Source organism: Henckelia pumila, chromosome 3 (genome assembly GCF_033568475.1).
Source record: "Henckelia pumila isolate YLH828 chromosome 3, ASM3356847v2, whole genome shotgun sequence".
Taxonomy (NCBI): domain Eukaryota; kingdom Viridiplantae; phylum Streptophyta; class Magnoliopsida; order Lamiales; family Gesneriaceae; genus Henckelia; species Henckelia pumila.
In genome coordinates, this window is record NC_133122.1 from 190,450,574 (window position 1) to 190,473,152 (window position 22,579).

General features: G+C 35.3%; 3 protein-coding genes across 3 annotated transcripts; all 3 read right to left on the reverse strand.

Annotated features, from left to right (window-relative positions):
• Window positions 1–15,062: 15,062 nt before the first annotated feature.
• Window positions 15,063–17,384, reverse strand: LOC140892548 (mannan endo-1,4-beta-mannosidase 7). The gene is made up of 5 exons (XM_073301473.1): window positions 17,050–17,384; window positions 16,770–16,964; window positions 16,546–16,668; window positions 15,835–16,037; window positions 15,063–15,736 (listed from the first exon to the last, which is right to left on the reverse strand). Exons 1-5 carry the CDS (start codon window positions 17,356–17,358, stop codon window positions 15,325–15,327), a joined length of 1,242 nt encoding a protein of 413 aa, XP_073157574.1. The 5' UTR covers window positions 17,359–17,384; the 3' UTR covers window positions 15,063–15,324.
• A 1,696-nt stretch (window positions 17,385–19,080) lies between these two features.
• LOC140890207 (protein FAR-RED IMPAIRED RESPONSE 1-like) lies at window positions 19,081–20,169 on the reverse strand. The gene has a single exon (XM_073297966.1). It carries the CDS (start codon window positions 20,167–20,169, stop codon window positions 19,081–19,083), a length of 1,089 nt encoding a protein of 362 aa, XP_073154067.1.
• A 67-nt stretch (window positions 20,170–20,236) lies between these two features.
• LOC140890208 (protein FAR1-RELATED SEQUENCE 5-like) lies at window positions 20,237–20,806 on the reverse strand. Its single transcript, XM_073297967.1, has 2 exons — window positions 20,794–20,806; window positions 20,237–20,679 (listed from the first exon to the last, which is right to left on the reverse strand). The coding sequence occupies exons 1-2, from the start codon at window positions 20,804–20,806 to the stop codon at window positions 20,237–20,239; spliced, it is 456 nt and encodes a 151-aa protein (XP_073154068.1).
• Window positions 20,807–22,579: the final 1,773 nt, after the last annotated feature.

The following is a 22,579-nucleotide window of genomic DNA, read 5'->3' on the forward strand; positions in this document are numbered from 1 at the left end:
TTTTAATATATATTCCTTGACTTTTCTTGGGAGACTTAGTCTTCTTCTTCCTCCCCTTTCACGCCTAGACTCCATGGAAGGCACCCAAACGTTTCTTCAAGCTTTGGAATTCTTCGATTCTGTCGATCCGTCCGTTGGAATTTATTTCTGAAGGCAGATTAGCGATCACTGCTGCGAGAGCTTCGTTCTATAGTAAGATTTTCTTCGATCAACTAGACTTCTATTTTTGGATGTTGTTAGAATCGATTGAGTTTGGAGTATGTTGATCTTGGCAGAGTTCTGATCGTTTATTCTCTATCGATTTTGAAATAGAGCGTCGTTCGGAATTGTTTTGACTTTTGGAAGATTATTTCAAAATTGGAGATTTTAGATTTGAATAATTTGAATTGTTTTGATGATATTGAGATGATTATGAGTTTATTGAATTGATATCTTGCTGTCTGCGTTTCCGGTTTGATCAGTTTATAGCCGTTATGACGTCAGTTTGAGTTTTGGATATCGTTCAATATTTTGATCGTATCGAGTTTGATTGAGCTTTTGGATGTCGATATTGATCCTATTGACTTCTTATGATAGATTGAATTGAAGTCAGTGGAGTTGCGAGGTAGCAGCTTGGGTCAGTTGGAAGATCGAAGTCGGTACAGTATCGAGTTTCTTATTTATCGATTGAAGAAGTTGTTTGAGCTTTGAATGAGTTTGATAGGATATTGATGATTATCCTTGTTATTGACTTTTCAGATTGAAGTACCTTCGAAGAGGATAAGGTAAAAGACGACTTAGAATTGAATGGAACTATTAACTCGAATTAGACTGTATTCGAGTGTTCCGAAGAAATCACATACTTGCTTGATTGAATGTTTATTTGAATGCATGAGATTATATATGCATTTATATTGACGAAATCATGTTTGAATGATTATTTGAATTCATGAATGAAAGAATGATTGAATTCTTATATGAACTGACGATTGAAATGATATTAGAATGCATGAGATGACATATGCATTCATATTGAGCCTTGATTCATTTCAATTTGATTAGACGATCTAGAGATTGTAGTTGAGTGACCTGGTTGGAGATTTTATACCTTGTCAAATAAACTCTCTATAATGCTCTGGAGTCTAGAGGATTAAAATATACCTCGTCCACCTCGAGAGGGGAGTTCGGTGTAATTGTTGGATATTTTAACCTCGGGATCCCAAACCGAAGAAAGAAAGAAAGAAGAATTCCATTTAATTATCTGAGTCTGATAATCCAGAAGTTTTAAAGACATGCATATCATTTTAATTCAGTACTTGGATGAATTACTTGATTTATATTGATGCGATAGATATTTGGAAATTGATGCATGTCATATCTTGATGTGTTTTAAGTGATATGCATGATAGTCTATTTTATTGGGAATTGTATTCTCACCGGATTATCCGGATGTTGTCTTTGTTTGTATGTGTACTTGGCAACAGGTGGGGCAGGACCGAGTCAGAGGCAGCATGACTAGGTGGTTGAGATGATAGAAGTGAGACTTTGATGTTTAGGAGTCGTTTACGTTTTCGAACTCCTTTTTGTAGTTGTATAAGTTCAAACTAGATTGAAGCATGCTTGTTATATTTTGAAGAATTGTATGAACTTAGAATTGAATACTTATATATCATGTTGAATGGAATTTATCTTGTTGTCGTATCAATTGAGTTGAGATTGAATTGAAAGAAAGAAAGAAAGAAAAAAACCAATTCTTTTTCTGGGCAGAGTGTCTCGCTCGATCGGCAGACTTTCACCGATCGAGCGAGCACCCCTTTCAGTGAGGCAGAGGTTGTGATATTTTGTGCCCGCTCGATCGGTAAGATTTTACCGATCGCGCGGGGGTCCTGAATTTTTGGGCAGTATGTTGGTTTGTTTTGTCCCGCTCAATCGGTAAGATTTTACCGATCGAGCGAGCACTGTTTTAAAAAAAAATTATTACTTTTAATCTTGGATCTTGAATGCCCTATTGTTGTTTAATTCCGAAATTAGATGTTTAGAATCGAGGTCTCACATTAAGTGGTATCAGAGAGATAAGATTCTTGGACTGAATTTAGAAGAGAGCGGGGTAGATTGAGTCCGCTTGAATTTAATTCCTCGCATGTGATTGATTAATTATATGATTGAAGAATATGCGAGCATGCTTTATGATTGAGAATTATTTGAATTACTTGAGAATGTAATTTAAATTTTAAAGCATGAATTAATTGAGATATGAACTGTTTCGGGTTACTGGTTGCTTTAATACTCTTGAGATCGATTGAGTATGTCGAGTTGAGGTTGTGGGACACCGGATAGATGTATTTGAGATGTTGTGTCCTAATCCTCTTGAATCAGATTTTCTACTCGGCAAGTTTTGAACAGGATTCAACTAGTAGCAAACCCGATTGTACAGAATTGTTCTGTGACTGAACTGATGGATGACACACCGACTCTGATAGAAGTATTACTGATGAGATTTCAGTCTATTAACCCTTCAACTCTGAGGAGTTCTGAGAATGAGTTTGGGTGTGAAAGCTGATTAGAAGAGATCGATCAGTTGTTTGATTCTTTTAAACTACAGCGATGAACGACGGAATCAGTTAGTTGGTTACCAACTGCAAGGATTTAGTACTTGCTCGAGGATTCACAGACTCTAACTGCTCTTGACGATGATGTTGCAGGTAACTGTTCGATTCTAGTCTTTCGACTCTGTTGCTGTTAGATATTGATGCATTTTACTTCTTCTTATTGAGAAGTTAGATTAATACTTCCTCTACTTTTGAGTATCTGAATTAGTTGCGGTGAATTTAGTTCGAATTTTTGAACTTTGATTCGATGAGAGTTGATTGTACTGAACAGTACTATACTTCGGTTATCAGATTTGATTATATTATCGATGTAGTATATTAACCGAGTACAGGGCAACCGAGGTTGATTTCAGACAGTTGCCAGATTCAGATCCGAGACAATAGACGAATGGATTTCCTCCGGTAAAACTCCTGAATTAAGAATTCCTTTCGTTTGTTACATATTGGTACGGAGGAATGTTTGGAGGTATGCAGATGATGTCTTCAATCAGCCGTGTTGGTTGATTTAACAGAGTTGTTGAGTTTGCTGATGTTGTTCTAGTTGAGATTCCAGATTTGCCTCCGAGTCGAGAGGATGCGTTCAGCATTTATTTTAGATCAGACATCATCGACTGATAATCTGAAGGGAAGAAGTTTCAGAGATTGAGTTCGGAATGAGGTACGACCGATTTGAATTTTTATCGTACAGATTGAATTGGAATTGCATCTGCAATAATTATTAGTCCTTTGAACCGAATCTTCCAGAGGTTTGTAGATGAGTTCTTGAATATTCTTATCGATGAATCTTTTATCCTTCGAAGATCCGTATTGATCTTTCAGATTCTTTAAGGATTGTTCGCAGATTTTCTTGTCGATCAATTATGCTATTCTTCTGACGTATGAATCTTGTTGAGAACGAGTTGTCTTTTCCTCGATATTTTCTTTAAGAAGATGGAAATTTTATTGAATACCTCAAGACTAGAGCTGTTATGAATTGATTTGGATCAACGTCCTTATCTGAATTAAAGATTCTTGGATTTAGCGAGTTCTATCGCGAATCCTTTGAGGAATTCTTATTGTTGATTAGACGAATACTCAGCAGATTATGCTCTTCTGTTCAGTTGTATCTTTGATGACCTTTGGTGATTTGCACTTTTTCTTATTGAGTATTGAGACTTATTCTTGTTCAGAAGAAATCTGTATTATCTTGAGCATTGAAGAATTTGAAGACGCTCGAGACGAAATGTTAGTTCCGATTTGAATCTCATGGAGATCTTATTGCTTGGAAGATCTCAGTAATCTATTCTGATCTTGGTAGATAGAAGTTTTGATTGTCGCAGTCCGAACTGATTATGAGTTGGGAAAGAGAGTTATGCAGGGCGATTAATCTGACTGCGAATTTTATTGTTATCCGGAGAACTGATGGTAACATCTACAATTGTAAGCTGTATGATCTGATCTTATTTTATCTACTTCAGTTGTCTTCTTTGACAGATGATTGCTGCACTTTTGATAGAGTCTGGAAAAGATGGAACGTTTATCTTGACTCTTTCATTCGACTTCGAACTAGAGTTGATTGAGAATATTGATAACGCTTTGGAATCTGATTCGATATTTCAGAATCCGATGAAGATAGATCAGATCTGAGTATAATCTGAGATGCAGAATTTTTATTGATGCCTTATTAGCGAATAACGATGTTGTGCCAGATGTTTCGGTTTGAGACAGAGTATCAAGAGATTTGCACTTTGAAGTTTATTCAGAGTTCTTTCAGATGATCGGAAGATGTTTGTTGATGAATTGAGGAATCGGATTGAATAGAGGATGATGAAATATGAGATTCGAAGTATAGTTTCTGATGTTGTGTACTGTCAGCAGTCAGAAAGAGAACGATCCAATTTTCTGTTGTACAGTCTATTCTGATTCAGAATGGAGTTGGGATCACAATTCATTGATTTTAGTAGTAAGACTACTTTGTTGAGTTCGAGATAAGATGTTATCTGAGTATCATTGAGGGAGTGATGGAATACTCCGTTAAGAATTCTTGATTCTAAGAATTCTTGATTTATTCTGTTGAATGACTGTTGTTACAGAATAGTATGAACGAACTCTCGAAGCTTTTCAGTTGATGTTTTGAATTGTAACCTGAACTGGTTGATGTGCCTGTGGTTTTTTGAACGAATGATGTTGTTCGGATTGAACTTCTAGATTGGTCCCGATTGTGAGAATGAGTTCGACACTGATTTGAGATCTGAAGTTTTATCTATAGAAAGTTTGTAAAGTGAACTTTCTCAGAATCGTTTCCGAATTGAGGTATGGCCGTTTTGAAATTTTGGCAGGCCGTTTGATTTGATGAATGCTCCTGTATCGATGAAGAATTTTCTGTTGACCAAATCTCTCAGAAGTATGAGTTGAAATTAGGAGTTCTTATTGATGAATTCTTTTTTTCTGGATGTGAGAATTGTATTGATCGTTCAGAGCTTCAATCTTTTCAGAATTGTACGCCGATCGGTTGTAGACTAATCTCGATGTTTGAAATTCTGAGCGGAACGAATGAATTTCTTTGATCTATTTATCTAATGATGGAATTTTTGATTATCCGTTCTTCTATATTCTGAGTTTCAGTACTGATGATATTGCAGTACTTGGTTTTCTTCTTAGTGAGATTTCTGTTTTGAATCTTTTAACAGAAGGAGTTAATGCAGCAACTGATGTTTAGAACCGAAGAATTTGTTCTTATTTTATCTAATGTCTGATTTTGATTGACCGATAGATAGGATCCGTTACAGTTTTCTGTACAGAATGATTTTGATGAAGAACAGAGAATTGATATCTTGTCAGATGTTGTCAGATGTCATGAATTGCCGAAGTCTGTCAGTTTAGACTGAGATCCTTGATGCATTGTCCTTTCGGCATAGACTTTGAAGAGAATTTTGTTGTTGATTTCATCTACTTTTGATTCGATACCCTCAGAACGACGAACAGCTAGATCAGATGAGTCGAACTTTAGAAGAATTGCTTTGAGTAGTAGTGCTCGACTTAGCACTAGTTGACGGAATTCTTGATGTTTGTAGAAATTTCGTGCAACGACAGAGTTTGACGAGTTATTGGAGGCACATTATAGAAGTTGTGCGAGAATAGACGATGATCGAATTGAATTTTGAGATTAATTTCCTTTGTATCTTGGTTTAGAGGGTAAGATGATTCGAAGTGTGACTGAAATTAGAAGGATTTTTCTAACAAGGAAGAGTTGACTTTGATAGACGGACGGAGTGTTGATGAATTATTCGACTAGAGTTTCTGACTTCTCTGATTGATTGAGATGTCGAGCTGTTGAGACGAACGATTCAGAGTTTGATTGGAAGAATATTCTTGACTTAGTTCCGAGATGTAAATTCTTATTGCAGTCCTTTGATTCATGCCTCGACCTTGTGATAGAATCATGTTTGATTTCGAGGACGAAATCGATTTTTAGAGGGGGAGAATTGTAACGCCCCAAAATTATATTAATGGACTTTATTTGAGATAATTAGAGATTTTAGAAGTCGAGAGCCGATTCGATTTTGATCAGGGACTAGAATGCAATTTTGGAATTTTTAGGGACTAAAGTGCAAATTTGAGTTTTAATATATATTCCTTGACTTTTCTTGGGAGACTTAGTCTTCTTCTTCCTCCCCTTTCACGCCTAGACTCCATGGAAGGCACCCAAACGTTTCTTCAAGCTTTGGAATTCTCCGATTTTGTCGATTCGTCCGTTGGAATTTATTTCTGAAGGCAGATTAGCGATCACTGCTGCGAGAGCTTCGTTCTATAGTAAGCTTTTCTTCGATCAACTAGACTTCTATTTTTGGATGTTGTTAGAATCGATTGAGTTTGGAGTATGTTGATCTTGGCAGAGTTCTGATCGTTTATTCTCTGTCGGTTTTGAAATAGAGCGTTGTTCGGAATTGTTTTGATTTTTGGAAGATTATTTCGAAATTGGAGATTTTAGATTTGAATAATTTGAATTGTTTTGATGATATTGAGATGATTATGAGTTTATTGAATTGATATCTTGCTGTCTGCGTTTTCGGTTTGATCAGTTTATAGCCATTATGACGTCAGTTTGTGTTTTGGATATCGTTCAATATTTTGATCGTATCGAGTTTGATTGAGCTTTTGGATGTCGATATTGATCCTATTTACTTCTTATGATAGATTGAATTGAAGTCAGCAGAGTTGCGAGGTAGCAGCTTTGGTCAGTTGGAAGATCGAAGTCGGTACAGTATCGAGTTTCTTATTTATCGATTGAAGAAGTTGTTTGAGCTTTGAATGAGTTTGATAGGATATTGATGATTATCCTTGTTATTGAATTTTCAGATTGAAGTACCTTCGAAGAGAATAAGGTAAAATACGACTTAGTTGAATGGAACGATTAACTCGAATTAGACTGTATTCGAGTGTTCCGAAGAAATCACATACTTGCTTGATTGAATGTTTATTTGAATGCATGAGATTATATATGCATTTATATTGACGAAATCATGTTTGAATGATTATTTGAATTGATTAATGAAAGCATGATTGAATGCTTATATGAACTGACGATTGAAATGATATTAGAATGCATGAGATGACATATGCATTCATATTGAGCCTTGATTCATTTCAATTTGATTAGACGATCTAGAGATTGTAGTTGAGTGACCTGGTTGGAGATTTTATACCTTGCCAAATAAACTCTCCATAATGCTCTGGAGTCTAGAGGATTAAAATATACCTCGTCCACCTCGAGAGGGGAGTTCGGTGTGATTGTTGGATATTTTAACCTCGGGATCCCAAACCGAAGAAAGAAAGAAAGAAGAATTCCATTTGATTATCTGAGTCTGATAATCCAGAAGTTTTAAAGACATGCATATCATTTTAATTCAGTACTTGGATGAATTACTTGATTTATATTGATGCGATAGATATTTGAAAATTGATACATGTCATATCTTGATGTGTTTTAAGTGATATGCATGATAGTCTATTTTACTGGGAATTGTATTCTCACCGGATTATCCGGCTGTTGTCTTTGTTTGTATGTGTACTTGGCAACAGGTGGGGCAGGACCGAGTCAGAAGCAGCATGACTAGGTGGTTGACATGATAGAAGTGAGACTTTGATGTTTAGGAGCCGTTTACGTTTTCGAACTCCTTTTTGTAGTTGTATAAGTTCAAACTAGATTGAAGCATGCTTGTTATATTTTGAAGAATTGTATGAACTTAGAATTGAATACTTATATATCATGTTGAATGGAATTTATCTTGTTGTCGTATCGATTGAGTTGAGATTGAATTGAAAGAAAGAAAGAAAAAAACCAATTCTTTTTCTGGGCAGAGTGTCTCGCTCGATCGGCAGACTTTCACCGATCGAGCGAGCACCCCTTTCAGCGAGGCAGAGGTTGTGATATTTTTTGCCCGCTCGATCGGTAAGATTTTACCAATCGCGCGGGGGTCCTGAATTTTTGGGCAGTATGTTGGTTTGTTTTGTCCCGCTCGATCGGTAAGATTTTACCGATCGAGCGAGCACTGTTTTAAAAAAAAAAATTATTACTTTTAATCTTGGATCTTGAATGCCCTATTGTTGTTTAATTCCGAGATTAGATGTTTAGAATCGAGGTCTCACAAAATATCCCTTCTTACCACTGCTACTACCGCCACTTTCAAATCGAGGAGGTTGTTGTAGAACCTGAGTCGGAGGTTGTGACTGTCTCTGAGACTGAGCGGCATATGAAGCTTCTCGCTGCTTTATCAAACTAGCTTTTGCTCTTTTGGCACTGTTCAGAGCATCAACGAAAGTATTCGGTCGCCCTGTGTTCACCAAAGTAAAGACATCTGGATTCATTCCATTAATGAACTGATCAGCCATTACCTCGTCACTATCAGCAACATGTGGAGCAAAGCGTAGCAAGGTAGAAAATTTTGCAACATATTCTTCAATGTTTAAATTCCCCTCCTTCAGATTGGCAAATTCAGCACTCTTGTCTTTGCGGTAAGACACTGGAAAGAAGCGTTGGTAAAACTCAGTTTTGAAGACTTTCCAGGTAAGTACAGTCCCTCTACGCTTCAGAGCTCTCTTGGTTGTGACCCACCAACTCTTTGCAACTTCATGCAACTGGTGCCCTATCAATCTGACTCTTCGTTCATCACCGTAATCAAGGGGATTCATTTCCATATCATCGAGCCAACCTTCACACTCAACCGCATTCTCAGTACCCTTCAGTGTTGGTGGCTTATAGGATTGAAATTGTTTAAGCAATGTTTCCATCGGAGTGGCGGTCATATCTGTCATGTCTTTAGAGGTACTTCCTTGTTCAGTGCTAGGAATTTCTGTAGTTTGTGGCACTGTCGGTGCTACAACTGTCTGTTCTGGCAGAGGAGTAGGAACTTGTGGTCTAAGAGATGGTCGTCCTGGTCGCCGAGACATATCTGATTATCAAAATGGTTTGAATACCATAATAATCAAATATATCTCAGTCCTCCTCTGATCATCTTACCTCTGATCAAGACTCGGTTCTGATTCAATCTTAAATAATTAATCAAAGTACTCATACAAAACATGCTTCCAATCAATTCAGATAATCAGGTAGCATGTCATCAAACAACAGAACACATGCCTCTAATCATTTCAGATATTCCAGTAAGCATGCGTCTTCAACAATCGTAAAACATACTTTCAAATAAAAATACAAAATCATGTAATCAATTACATGAAAGCAAAACATGCTAGCATTTACAACATGTAATTCAGTTATGTAAATAAATCATAGCATGATAAAATAAGTAAGCAAGGAGGAAGACTCGATCTACCCCACTCACTATCTATCTCAATCCAGAATGTTATCGCTCTGATACCACCTGTTGTGACGACCCGGTTCTTAATCTCTCAAATATTAATAATAGTCCAAGGTTCATGGATTAAGGCCAAGCATCAAAGCCTAAATTTTTTTTTTTTTATTAAATGACCTGCGCGCGCGCGGGGTCACCCCTCGCACGTGCGCAGCTCAATGGGGCAGAACCCCATGGCTTGGCCTGCGCGCGCGCGTGAGCAGGGCTCGCCCGTGCGCAGGCCAAGCGGACAGAAAAAAATAACAGATGACCAGCTGCTATCTAATGCTAACCATGCTCCTCATATCAGCTCTACTAAGTGCAATAACCATCAAACAAGTTCCAAGATCCATTAGCAAAGGTGAGTGAAGCTATAAACAAGATCATATCCACATCTCAAGACAAGAGTAACACAACTCATTCAAGTGTAATTACAAGATCAAGTAGCAACACTCTAGACTAATGTTCGAGTCTAAGTTCTATACAAGCATAGTCCTTGAAACTAACATAATATGACAGCAACATCACATCTACACCGGATCATCACGCTACTCTCTCAAGTCTCGATTCGTCAAGCCCGTCTTTGCCCTGTTCCTGAACCACCTGTTGTCATGCACACATACAAACATGACAACAGCCGGATAACTCCGGTGAGAAATATATTTCCCAGTAAAAGCAACTAACATGCATAGCAAATTATATATATCAAACTCATGATAGAAAATAAAATACAATGCATGCCTTAAAACAGGTTACTCTCAAAGAATCTCTCATTTCATCGGTTGGAATCCCGAGAAGTAGATATCGTAACTAAACCACCGACACTCCCGATCGAGGTGGGGCTACTTATCTTACTTCTCTAGACTTTGAAGCCACCATACATGCAAATCAGACGATAGGCTAAATCAACCACCCGGGCCATACATATATAGTTCCTCAAATCATCTAATCGAATGCTTCCGTTCATTTCAAAATCAAGGAATAGGTCTCACAAGATGAATGTAACATATAACATCAATATACCATTCACTAACATCCTATATTCATCCACCAATTCACATGAAACACATAAAAGCAATTAATCAAATATGTATGTGATTTAGGGAACTCGATACAAACCATCTCGAGTTTTAATCTCATTCAAGTAGAAGTCCACTTTTACCTTTCATGTATGTTGTTTAAGGTGTCTTCTAGCTGTCCAAATCTGTACAATTACCAACCATAAGACTTGTATCAAAATCTACATTCAACACCCAACAAACTCCATTGTAGAATAACTTCAAACCTTGCTCTTTCTTCTACCGGTTCGAATTTGACGTTATCGAGCTTGATAGCATTCAAACACAATCTGAAATAAAGTATATCATGCTACAAAATCAGCAACCAACTCAACAACATCACAGTTGATCATAAGCTAATAAAAACAGCCTCAATCACAAGTTCGGCAGCATAACGGCATAATTCGGCAATCTGAAACTCAACTATATCAAATCTAACAATCGTATACATCATCTATCAGCTGTATATCAATTCAAACCCATCATATCAGCAAGCATATAATTCGATTATTGGCTGGAAAATCATAACAAGTACATAGGATCACCGTTGCTTAATCCGTCTTTGAATATACGATACATAAAACATCAAAACCACAACCATGATCCATTCTGAATTCTTCTAACATGATTTCGAAAATAGCTGGAAATAAAAAGATCCTTACATCAAATCGAAGCCCTTCTTGCAAGGAGTCTAGAACACTTTTCGGAATCGAATTCGGGTAACCGGAACAAAAGATACGGCAATTGGAAGATGAAGAAGAGACTTAAGGTTCTTTGTTCTTGCACTCTCGGTTCTTTCTCTGAATTTGCTGATGAAGATTGGTGTCCTACACGTGAATACATCTCATAATAACAAGTGTCCAACAAATTTTCAAGTATTTGCACTTTGGCCCCTCAAATCTTCAATAATTGCAATTTAATCATCAGCCTCTCATTTCATTCAATTTCAATCCTAAATAATTTAAAAATATTAGAATTTAAATCAAAACTCTAAATATTTTCAAATTAAATATTCTCGAATTAAAATTAAATAATTTCGGGCGTTACAGATACCAACTGAAAAGACCCGAAACTACTACTAATTTTTTTTTTTAATCCTTGCATGCAAGATCCGTAACAAAAAAAAACAACTTAAATAATATACTCTCATAAATCCATGCATACGCAAAATATTTCAAAATCAATAAAATGTGAGGTAAAATATTAAAACATGTGCGGAAATAACTACTTTAAATCTCAAAAACCACTGAGCATCGGTCACGGGTGTACTAGCTGCACTGGATACTCATACGCCTTCATTGCCAGTAGGGACCTCTTCATCATCATCATACACATAATACATGCACCATCTAAATCTAGTGAGCCTAGAGGCTCAGCATGCTCTATCCAGTAATAACAAATATAAAACCACATGCAAGCACATATCGTATAAAATATCGTGAATATATCATATACGTGCATGATCTTAAAATAATGAATCATAAAAAAAATATGTCATCATCAGTCATACATACATCATAACTAATCATACATAGCATAATTGAGCATATCGTAATCATAAAAAAAACTGAGTATGGTCATATCCATGAATGTGACTAATAATTGTGCCGACTGATCAATCTAAAAGAACCAACTTACGTGGCGGTGAATAATCACCTCTATACTGGTAGTAAACTACCTCTGTGCCAGTGGTAAAACCACCTCTATGTCGGTAGTAGAACTACCTCTGTGCCGGTGGTAAACCACCTCTGTACCGCCACATCACTTCAATTTCCATAAAAATATTTTTTCATGCTCAATTCTTAATCATAAACACATCATAAAAATATTTCATATATGCATGCACTTAAAATATGTCATTTTTTTTATTTCATGAAAATTTGCCCGTAAATATATATTTAATTATTTTTCATAAAATTCATACTTACATATATATATATATATATATATATATATATATATATATATATATCTAAAAAATATATGCACGAATTAAATATATATTTACGGACCATTTATTTCCATAGACTTGTTCGAGCTGCTGACCCCCTTAACTTAAGCCCATAAATTGATAGAATGGCCCGTTATCAATTTAGACGGACTTATAAATTTAAAAATTGATTCATCAACTTAAGCTAGCTCATTAATAACTTAATCTAGCCCATAAACTCTTAATCTGGCCTGAATCATAACTTAGCTCAATTATGCATTAAAGCTAACCAAGCCCATGATCCAATAGCTAATCACTTAAACACTAATTAAATTACTCGAACCCGAAATAAAAATAACCCGAACAATAAGGACCCTAACTCAAACTCAGACCCATGGATCAGCAGGCTTGAACGAGTACATGGCAGAAATACATAATAACTTAAGTCATATGCATGCTTTCATGAGTTTGTTCTAAACCACATACCATGCACTCCAACATACCTTTAATGCATAAAACCTTGTACATATGATTTAAATGGTGAGCAAGAATAGATAGAAACATGCCTTTGTATTTCTAACGCACGAAAACTTAACCGATTTCGTAGATCATGACTCGGGAATCTCATAACCTTTCAATTCTGGAAAGCTCAAATTCCTAACTGCTGATTTATGCCTCTTAATATCCTCAACTAGCTTTCGATCTGCGAAAAATCACATAATAGTCAAAAGTCAACCTTAGTCAACTCTGGTCAAACTTTGACCAAAAATTCGCAAACTTTATTGCGTTCTCACCACTTCACGACTTTGAATCTCGACTCGAAACTTGGATATTTGGATCTATCACGTCGAGATGATCAAAAATGGTTAGCATGTCGAAATCCGGTGGCTCGCCGGAGAAGACGGCGGCGACGCGGCGGCGAAACTTTGTCCAAAAATTATGAATTTTTCCAGATTTGTAGAGCTCGATGAGACGATTCCAACCATCTAAGCCACGACCGGAACGGAGCTCCGACGCGGCCGGGATCTTAAAATTTCAGTTCGGTTCCGGCGACCCCAAAATGCTTCGATCTGTGTTATTTTTACACCAAAATACAATCCTAGGCTCGGTAATTGTTCTACAAACATCATAACATTGTTTAATAGCTCTAAAACCAACAAAACTAAGCTCGAAATCACGAAATCTTAGCGAAGAAGACGATGAACAGTACCTGCGCAAACCCGCCTGTTCTTCGTCAATTTCCCGGCGATCAAACCGTCCGATTGTCCATTTTTTTATACCAATAGATTTGTATTGATCTTGGCTAAAACTTGACCGTTCGGATCTTTGATCGGAGCCCCGATGAACGGCCGGCAACGCGATCTTTGCGACCTGCTACAGTTCTGGTCGAGAAAATCCCTTGAAAATGGGGAAAAATCCGAATCTATGTTTTCTTTATGGTGTTTCAGTGTGTGTTTTGCTATTTATAGCAACTCGATAATTTCCTGACCCGGACCAATTTATTTGATACTCAACTGGTAAAATTAGTCTCTAATCTAATATTTTTCTGGTATACACCCAACATCTATAAATTTAAATTTCTGAAATTATTGACTTTGACCAGTCAGTTGGACTCATAATTTCTCAAATTAATTATTGAGTCAAACTTAGACTATAACGAGTCAACTTTGTCAAATACTTTTCTAAATTAAATTTTTTGGCATAAATAATTATTTTTATTTCAATATCTCAATAATTATTTCCAAATGCCAATATTTCAGATATCCAAAAATAGTCAAACTCATTGACTAATTGTCAAGTGTATTTTATGAATACACACTATAACTCATTTGGCACTAATAATTATTTTATCCACTCAATAATTATTTTAATTGCCAATTAATTCGATAATAAACTTTCGGGGCGTTACAGATTACATGTGATAAATCAAACTATGACTGTTTAAATGAGTTTGAAGGATGTGAAATAATGATGGATAAACAATAACATTTTTACTTTGAGTTATTAATGTTGGGATTGAAACAATGATTGATGGACGAATTACAGTTTTACCCTCCACCTGTGTTAAATAATCTTATGTGTAATTTTTGTATTCATATATAATTTGGATTTGATTATTTTTTTAATATTGTAAATTATTATTGATTCATAATTGAGTCATTTTTACGTATCAAAATTATTTGGTATAAAAATATGTATTTTTTTTAAAATAGTTAAAATAGATAAACTGAGTTATAAAAGAGAGAGTGAGAAATTGAGAAAGAAACAAATGAATAAGGGTAAATTAGGATTTTTGTAGACTTTTTTCCTCAAATATTGTTCAGGATATGTTATACCTTATGTAATTAAGGATGTGATATCTTATGAAATAAGAGTTGAATAACGAGCCTTGAGATTTGAGGAGAATTGATTTTTTCAAAGTAAACAATGGATGTGACAAGTTCATCATATAGTTATCAAATCAAGTAAACACACCCTAAGGGTAAAAATATCATCTTATAATTTTATACTTGAACAAAAAAAACAGAAACTAAAAAAAATAACAAATTTTTGCTTCGTGCTTTTTTTGCTTCTTGCTTTTAGGTAAAAGTTGTAAAAGGTAAAACATAATTTAGCATTTACAAACACTCAAAACCATTTTCATACATCTAAAAGCTAAGTAGTTTGTAGAAGTTCTGTCAAACGCTCCCTAAAAGTGAAATTAGAATTTAGAAATAAATAATAAATCGGTATCTCTTGCATGAAACATCAGTAGTATCACCCGACATATATATGTTACTAGTTAATGCGGTGGTTTGAGATACATATTCGCCAACCGTCAACCCATCAAATCTGAAGACTACTAGCTCCTGGATGACCCATTTTCGATTCATCCCTAGGAGTAAAAGCATTACATTTGGTTATAGATATAGAGAGCATCAATTCCCGATGGGTTTCCCTCTGTTTCCACCAAACCATTGAGCCCTGGAAACAATTTTTCTGATTTCATAGAGTCTGCGAGCTTGTTGAGCTATCAAATTTGCCGTAGACGAGTTTTCCTCCAGGATTATGTCGTACCCGTCTCGAAAAGAGTCCATTCCTTGGGCTAAAAGCTGCCAGAATAGGCCTCCAGACGCAGCTCCACCGCGCTTGGCAGAGGCATAAATCTTGGAATACACAGTGTTGAACACCATGTCTCTCTGGTATGGGCTGAAACCGGGATCTTTCCAAGATTTTCCAAACTCGGTGATGAGTAGTGGCTTGTGGAGAACATACTCAGCATCTTGAATATGTGAATCCAGCCAATTGCTCAAGAAATACAGTTGGCTTTGGTCGTTTGAGCTGTATAGCCTATTCATTTAATTAATTAACCAAAAAAAATGCTGAGAAATGCATGCAAGATCTTGGCACATCTTAATTACTGATGTAGGATCGTAATATCTACTAACCATTGATCAGGATAGGAGTGAAGGGTAGCAAAATCTATGGCAGGTATCCGATTGTTTGCTATGAAGTCGGTACCTATGTTAAAATGAGGATTAAGATGGGTCCTCTGGGGAGATGATTGTCCATAGAATCCTTCTATACCAGCTTCAAGTAAATGATTTCTATCAATGGACTTCACATACAAGGCCATTTCCATTATCCAGGCCTGTTAGAAGGAAAATAAATTAAAGAGACCCATTCATTATTAGGTGCTCACCAAAAAATTAGCTAGCTAGGTAGGTAGTACTTATCATTTATTTCTTCCAACCATATGGTTGCTGTGGACCAACCTTTTTTGCAGTTTATTTGCATGTTCTAGGCCTAAACATTATGTGTTGACTCTTAGAGGCCTGGTCATTTTTTATTTTTTTGTTGCAAAATTAGACCTCTTACAGGGGGAGGTTTAATTAATCCGTGAAAGAAAATTTGACCGATCCCATTTCTCTAAATATTTCTGATTTTTGGGTCTGTCTTCGAAGCATATAGCAAATAATAGGAACATTTGGTTTTGAAGGCTCGGTTAATTGCAAAATTAGACCTCCCCGTATAATTCAATTCATTACACTGGGAGGCCTTAAAAAAAATAAATAAATAATTTGACCCATCCTATTTAACGTCAAAATGGCCCGCAAATAATATATAATTATGATAAACAGAAAGGTTTTACATGAGACCTGAATGGTTCTGCCAGATGGATCTGAAGTGCATCTGGGTTCATTCATTAGTTCCCAAGCCATAATTGTTGGATCATTTTTGTAAACAACTCCGGTGATATGGTTGTATCGATTAAGAACAATCTGAAAAAAATATATATATAATAATTCCCAAAAAAACAAAAAATTCTCACTCCAACGTATAACAAATTAAATGCGCGAGTGCTTTTCAAGAAAAAAAATACCCTGATATGATTCTTGTAGAATCCCTTGACAAGAAAATTTGTGAAGAAATCATCGTCAGAATTGAGATGCTGCCCTTTATTTCTAGCCCAATTCACATATTGTTTCTTTCCTCCAAAGCTTTCATAGTTATTAGCCAAACTTAATATCAACTTAATTCCGTATCTTCTAGCCTCAGCTATAACAAAATCCAACCCCTTTGCACAAATATAATTATATATTAGAATCTTGAAAAAAAAGATATATGTAAGCGTATATGACAGTGTTGTTTAAACACGAGACCTGAAACACTTGCTCATTATAGGATCCAGGAGCATACTGTAAAGGCCGGTAGCCACCATCACTGAAAGCCCAAGTTCTTGCGATAGTGAGGCCATGGCTTCTGGCTTGGCGGAATGCGGCGGATACTTTTGGCCTCTGTGAAGGGTCAGAAGCCACATACATGAGCCAGTAGGCATTGAAGCCATTGGCATAAAAAGGGCTCCCGTTCAGCATGAACTGGATCCCTCTGCTTCTGATGAACATGTCCCCATTAGCAACAATCCATTTTTGTTGGAGGAAAAGGAACAAGATGAAGAGAATATTTAGCATTTCATATCTAGTCTGGTTATTGAGCACTCTTTTGTATAATGTACAGAGTTTGAGGACCAAAAAATATAATAATACCTAAAAGAATTTATTTTTGAAAACATAATAATAAAAATAATTGAATAAACATTAACTGTATAAACAGTCGCCGCAAATCAAGGATCCGATGTGATTGATGAACCAATTATAATCGTATACGTATAATTAGATAATGTTGTATGTACATATAGACTTACAAATTGAATTACAAATTGTTCTTAAATTATAAAATTATCCTAAATTCTTTTTAAAATGATTTCTTCTCTAATTGTTTGATTTGCTTAAAAAAATACATTTAGACAAAAAAACTATTGTTTTTTTATTTTTTTTATTTTTATTTTTTAGCCAAAAAATTCTTATTTTTTAATTTTTTTTTCGTTTTTCATTATATATTGTCCATATTTACAAGAATTTATATTGGGATCCAATTGAGAAATTTTTGTTGTTCGATTATTTTTTTATTTTAATTTATATTTTTCCTTAAATTTTTTTTCTTCTTAATTTGTACTTGGCGTATGAAGGTAATTACTTGAAAATTGTAAATTTAATTTTTTCAATATTTTTAATTGATAAGAAATATTATAATCTCTTAATGAATGCATATTACAAACTAAATAGGAGTTTACATGAATGAAACATACAACCGAAACATATCAAATTGGGTGGAAAAATATGAATGCACATTTGTTTCAAATTCAGAATCTTCCAACCAACATTAAAAAAATCTAAATTACTATATATCTAATCGTATGTCCAATTAACTTGCTTCATAACTCATTCTATCTCTTTATCCACATTGGAACACCGCCAAGATGCTTGATCAATTCCGTAGTTGGATAGTAAATGTACGCCGCAATCGATATTCCCAGGAAGATGATGAACACCCTAGAATTATTATGCAAACAGAAGAAACACACACAAACATTATTAACAACTTGAAACATGAAGATCATAATATTATACCATTAACTGTTGTGAGAAAGAGAGCGGAGTCATCACAAAATTTTGACCAGGTGGTTGCATAAACGCATTACTATATTCAATATTTTTTGGTTGTGAGTTTTTTCCTTTGATTGATTTCACCGATACCTACAAACCAACATATGTATGAATAGAATGTCAGATATTGATAATTCATAAAAAAAAATTATTGAGAATATCTTGTACCTTTGATTTCTTGGAGCACTTCTCCAATGGACTTTTTTTTCTAAGTTTCTTAGGGGATCCTTTAGTTTTAATATATTTTGGATCAAGAACTTTGCAAGTAGAAGCTTGGTATAAATTATCAACACGATCAGACTGCACTTGCATGCTTGGAGGTGATACCAAATTACGACCACAATCTAATTGCAACTTTGAAATAGCAAGATCACTTGTTTTACTTTCAATCCACTCGAGGAGCATTTGAGTTTCATTATCATTATCTGCAGCCAAATCTGTAACATTTTTAAATGTGTCACACAACTTCTCATAATTTAGCTGACCAGGAGTAGTTATCCATCCATTATAATTGATTTTCACCCTCGTATACAATCTACGCACATCCTTCCTCCAACGCCGAAGTATATATTGCTCGGGAACGACCAAAAACTTATTGCGGATCAAAACTGTAATAGCATGCCTACAAATTATTTCTCTGAACTCAAATATGTGACAACTACAAGAAAATGTGCATTTGTCTCTCTCTTACATAATTTCAAATATTTTTTCCTTAACTTTCTCATGCACGGTAAAATCTTCAATAACCACATATCTCACACCAAAGGACCCCTCGTCAGTGGATTCAATGTCACAATACATCTTTCCTGTCAATTCTTGTTGAAATTCTTTAAATTTTACAATTGTATAAGCACTTTGAAATTGCCTCTCCATATCAAATCGAGTAACGCAAGGGACCACCTGGGAGAAGGACTTAAAATCGGCTTGGAACTCTTTCTCAACTTTACTTCTTAGAGTTTGCTCATATTGCTCCACAAACTGTTTTAAAGATGTTTTTGAATGCACATACCCATCAAAAAAAGCATTGATACCCTCACTTCGTTGAGTTGTTGACATTCCGGCCCAAAATGATGTTTTGAAAAAACAAGGAACCCAACGAAGTCTCTCCCTATAAAGCCCTATCAACCAATCATTATTTTGCAATTCATACATATCAAGCATAGAAACCCAGCCCTGTTCGAACTCATCCGCACTTTGTGATTCATACACCAATTCGTGCACAAACCAGAGTATGGAAGCCTTTTGAGAATGATATCCAAATTTTTCAGGTAATTTCTTAAGTATATGCCATAAACACCACCTATGTTTTGTGTTAGGAAATACGATTTCTATGGCATTCTGCATTGCCTTGTCCTGATCAGTGATTATCCCTTGAGGTGTCTGAAATTCCATGCACTCTAGCCATATCCTAAACAACCATACAAATGTCTCTGTATCCTCATTAGAAAGTATACCACATCCAAGTAGTGTCGACTGTCCATGATGATTTACACCGATGAAAGGAGCAAATGGCATGTCATACTTATTAGTCAAATATGTTGTATCAAAAGTCACTACATCACCAAATTCCTTGTAAGTTTGCCTACTCCTATTATCTGCCCAAAATACATTTTTTAATCGACCATCATCATCCAAATCTAAGCTAAAGAAAAAAACAGGACAAAGAGACTGCATTTTCGAGAAATAAGCTTGAATAGCAGCTGCATCTCCCTCTCCAAGTCTTAATTTTCTGACCTTATCGATATAATTACGACAATCTTTTTCAATAAAAGTCATATTCTCATATCCACCTTTTTCAACAACAACCGAGTTAAAACTTTTATGAAGAGGAATACCTGTTATATCATTCACCTCTAATTGTCGTTTCATGAGCATTCAACTCACGATAGCAACGAAATACTCTGGATTTGGATGGGCTAATTTCGTGATTGTGCTCGAGATAGACACTAGTAATTTTCCATACTCCAGTAGCATCTGAACAAGCTGACAACCTAGCTTTGCAACCTGTTTGACTGGTTGGTTGGGGCTTCAGTGTAGTGCTTGTATTACTACTTCTGCAACCTTCTCGACTACATGTGAACACAACAAATGTAACAACTCCTTTGTTATTATTTTGTGAAGTTCTTTTTCTAACTGAAAAACCAACACGATAGACATATTTCTTGTAGAATTCAAAATTTTCATTCTCATTTTTAAACTTCATCCCCACCTTGGGATCAATCTCACTATCTTCCACAAGTAAATGTGTATCATTCATTAAACCACCATCTACTGAATTTACAACACCTACACAAAAAAATATTTTGCAAACTTACAATTACATTATTTTATGAAATCCAAACCCCCCAAAATTCTATTTCCATATCATAATAATAGAAATGAGATGTGACATGAAATTACATATTTCAGACATGAGCAAGCTTTGCCAACGAGTACAAGAAAATGACGCTCCTCCACTTATATTCTTGGTTAATCAATTGAGCAACGCAAACACCAAAATTCTAAAAGAAAAAAAAAATAAAACCAAATATCCACCGATTCTTTAGTGGAATTCACAAGACACATCCATAAATTAAAAAAACTTATTCCTACAGCATATGATTATTAATATTAGATAATATCATCGATTTCTGTATAAATTTAGAGCAATATATATATATATATATATATATATATATATATATATATGCACAGAGTTTCTTTCAAGTGCCCACCTACCATGCCCACCAATGATGTTGCACTATTCTATTGGACCTACAATTTATCACATCTTTATCACATCCAATAAAATAGTGCTACATCATTGGTGGGCATGGTAGGTGGGCACTTGAAAGTAACTCTATATGCATGAGTTTCTTTCAAGTGCCCACCTACCATGCCCACCAATGATGTGGTACTATTCTATTGGACCTATAATTTATCACATCTTTATCACATCCAATAGAATAATGCCACATCATTGGTGGGCATGGTAGGTGGGCACTTGAAAGAAACTCTATATGCATGAGTTTCTTTCAAGTGCCCACCTATCATGCCCACCAATGATGTGGCACTATTCTATTGGACCTACAATTTATCACATCTTTATCACATCCAATAGAATAGTGCCACATCATTGGTGGGCATGGTAGGTGGGCACTTGAAATAAACTCTATATTCATGAGTTTCTTTCAAGTGTCCACCTACCATGCCCACCACCATGTCCACCAATGATGTGACACTATTCTATTGGACCTATAATTTATCACATCTTTATCACATCCAATAAAATAGTGACACATTATTGGTGGGCATGGTAGGTGGGCACTTGAAAGAAACTCTATATGCATGAGTTTTTTTCAAGTGCCCACCTACCATGCCCACCAATGATGTGGAACTATTCTATTGGACCTACAATTTATCATTAGTTGGACACTTGAAAGAAACTCTATATATATTAATGCCCAGAACTTATAAAATCATTAGTTGAAAAGCCAAAAAAAATTCCAAATCTTTTTTTTAAAAAAGAAAAAAGTCCAAATATAATGTTGAGAGAAGTTACTTAACATTTTTCGTTTTTTTCTTATCAATTCACACAAAATTAATATTCTTAGACTCAGCTTCTACCGTGTTTCGTTAACGTGAACAACCAACATCATAATTAGTGGTTTTGTCTTTCTTGAATTAATATGCAGGCTATGACTGTACATACAAAATTAGAGCAAAAATCCTATAATGTCAACGATAAAGACAGATAAAAATCGTCGTTATAACATTCGAATTGATGAAAATTAATAGACTTACACTTCTGCAGTGTGACCAAAGACTTCAGAGACCAAGAACCCTAAAATCATTCATGCACAAATTCACGTACAAAAATTAACTAAACTAAACAAAACAAATCCAAATTAAGCGTATTTGACAAAAATACGATGAAATATACTTACTGAAACTACGATGGTTGTCTACTCCGTCCTTCACGAAAAGAAAAGAGGGAAGAAGGCTATCTTGTACGTAGCTTGCGTAATTAGGGTTAAAGATCAATTTTTTCACGCCCTATCATGAATAATGTGGGCCTTGTGAAGAGTAGTAAAACAAATTGGAAAAATTCAAATTATCCTGAGAAATTGATTATAATTCAATTGGTGAGATTTTAATGAGAAAACTTGTAATCCATTTGTTTTTTTTAAGAGCTGTTTTTTTCTCA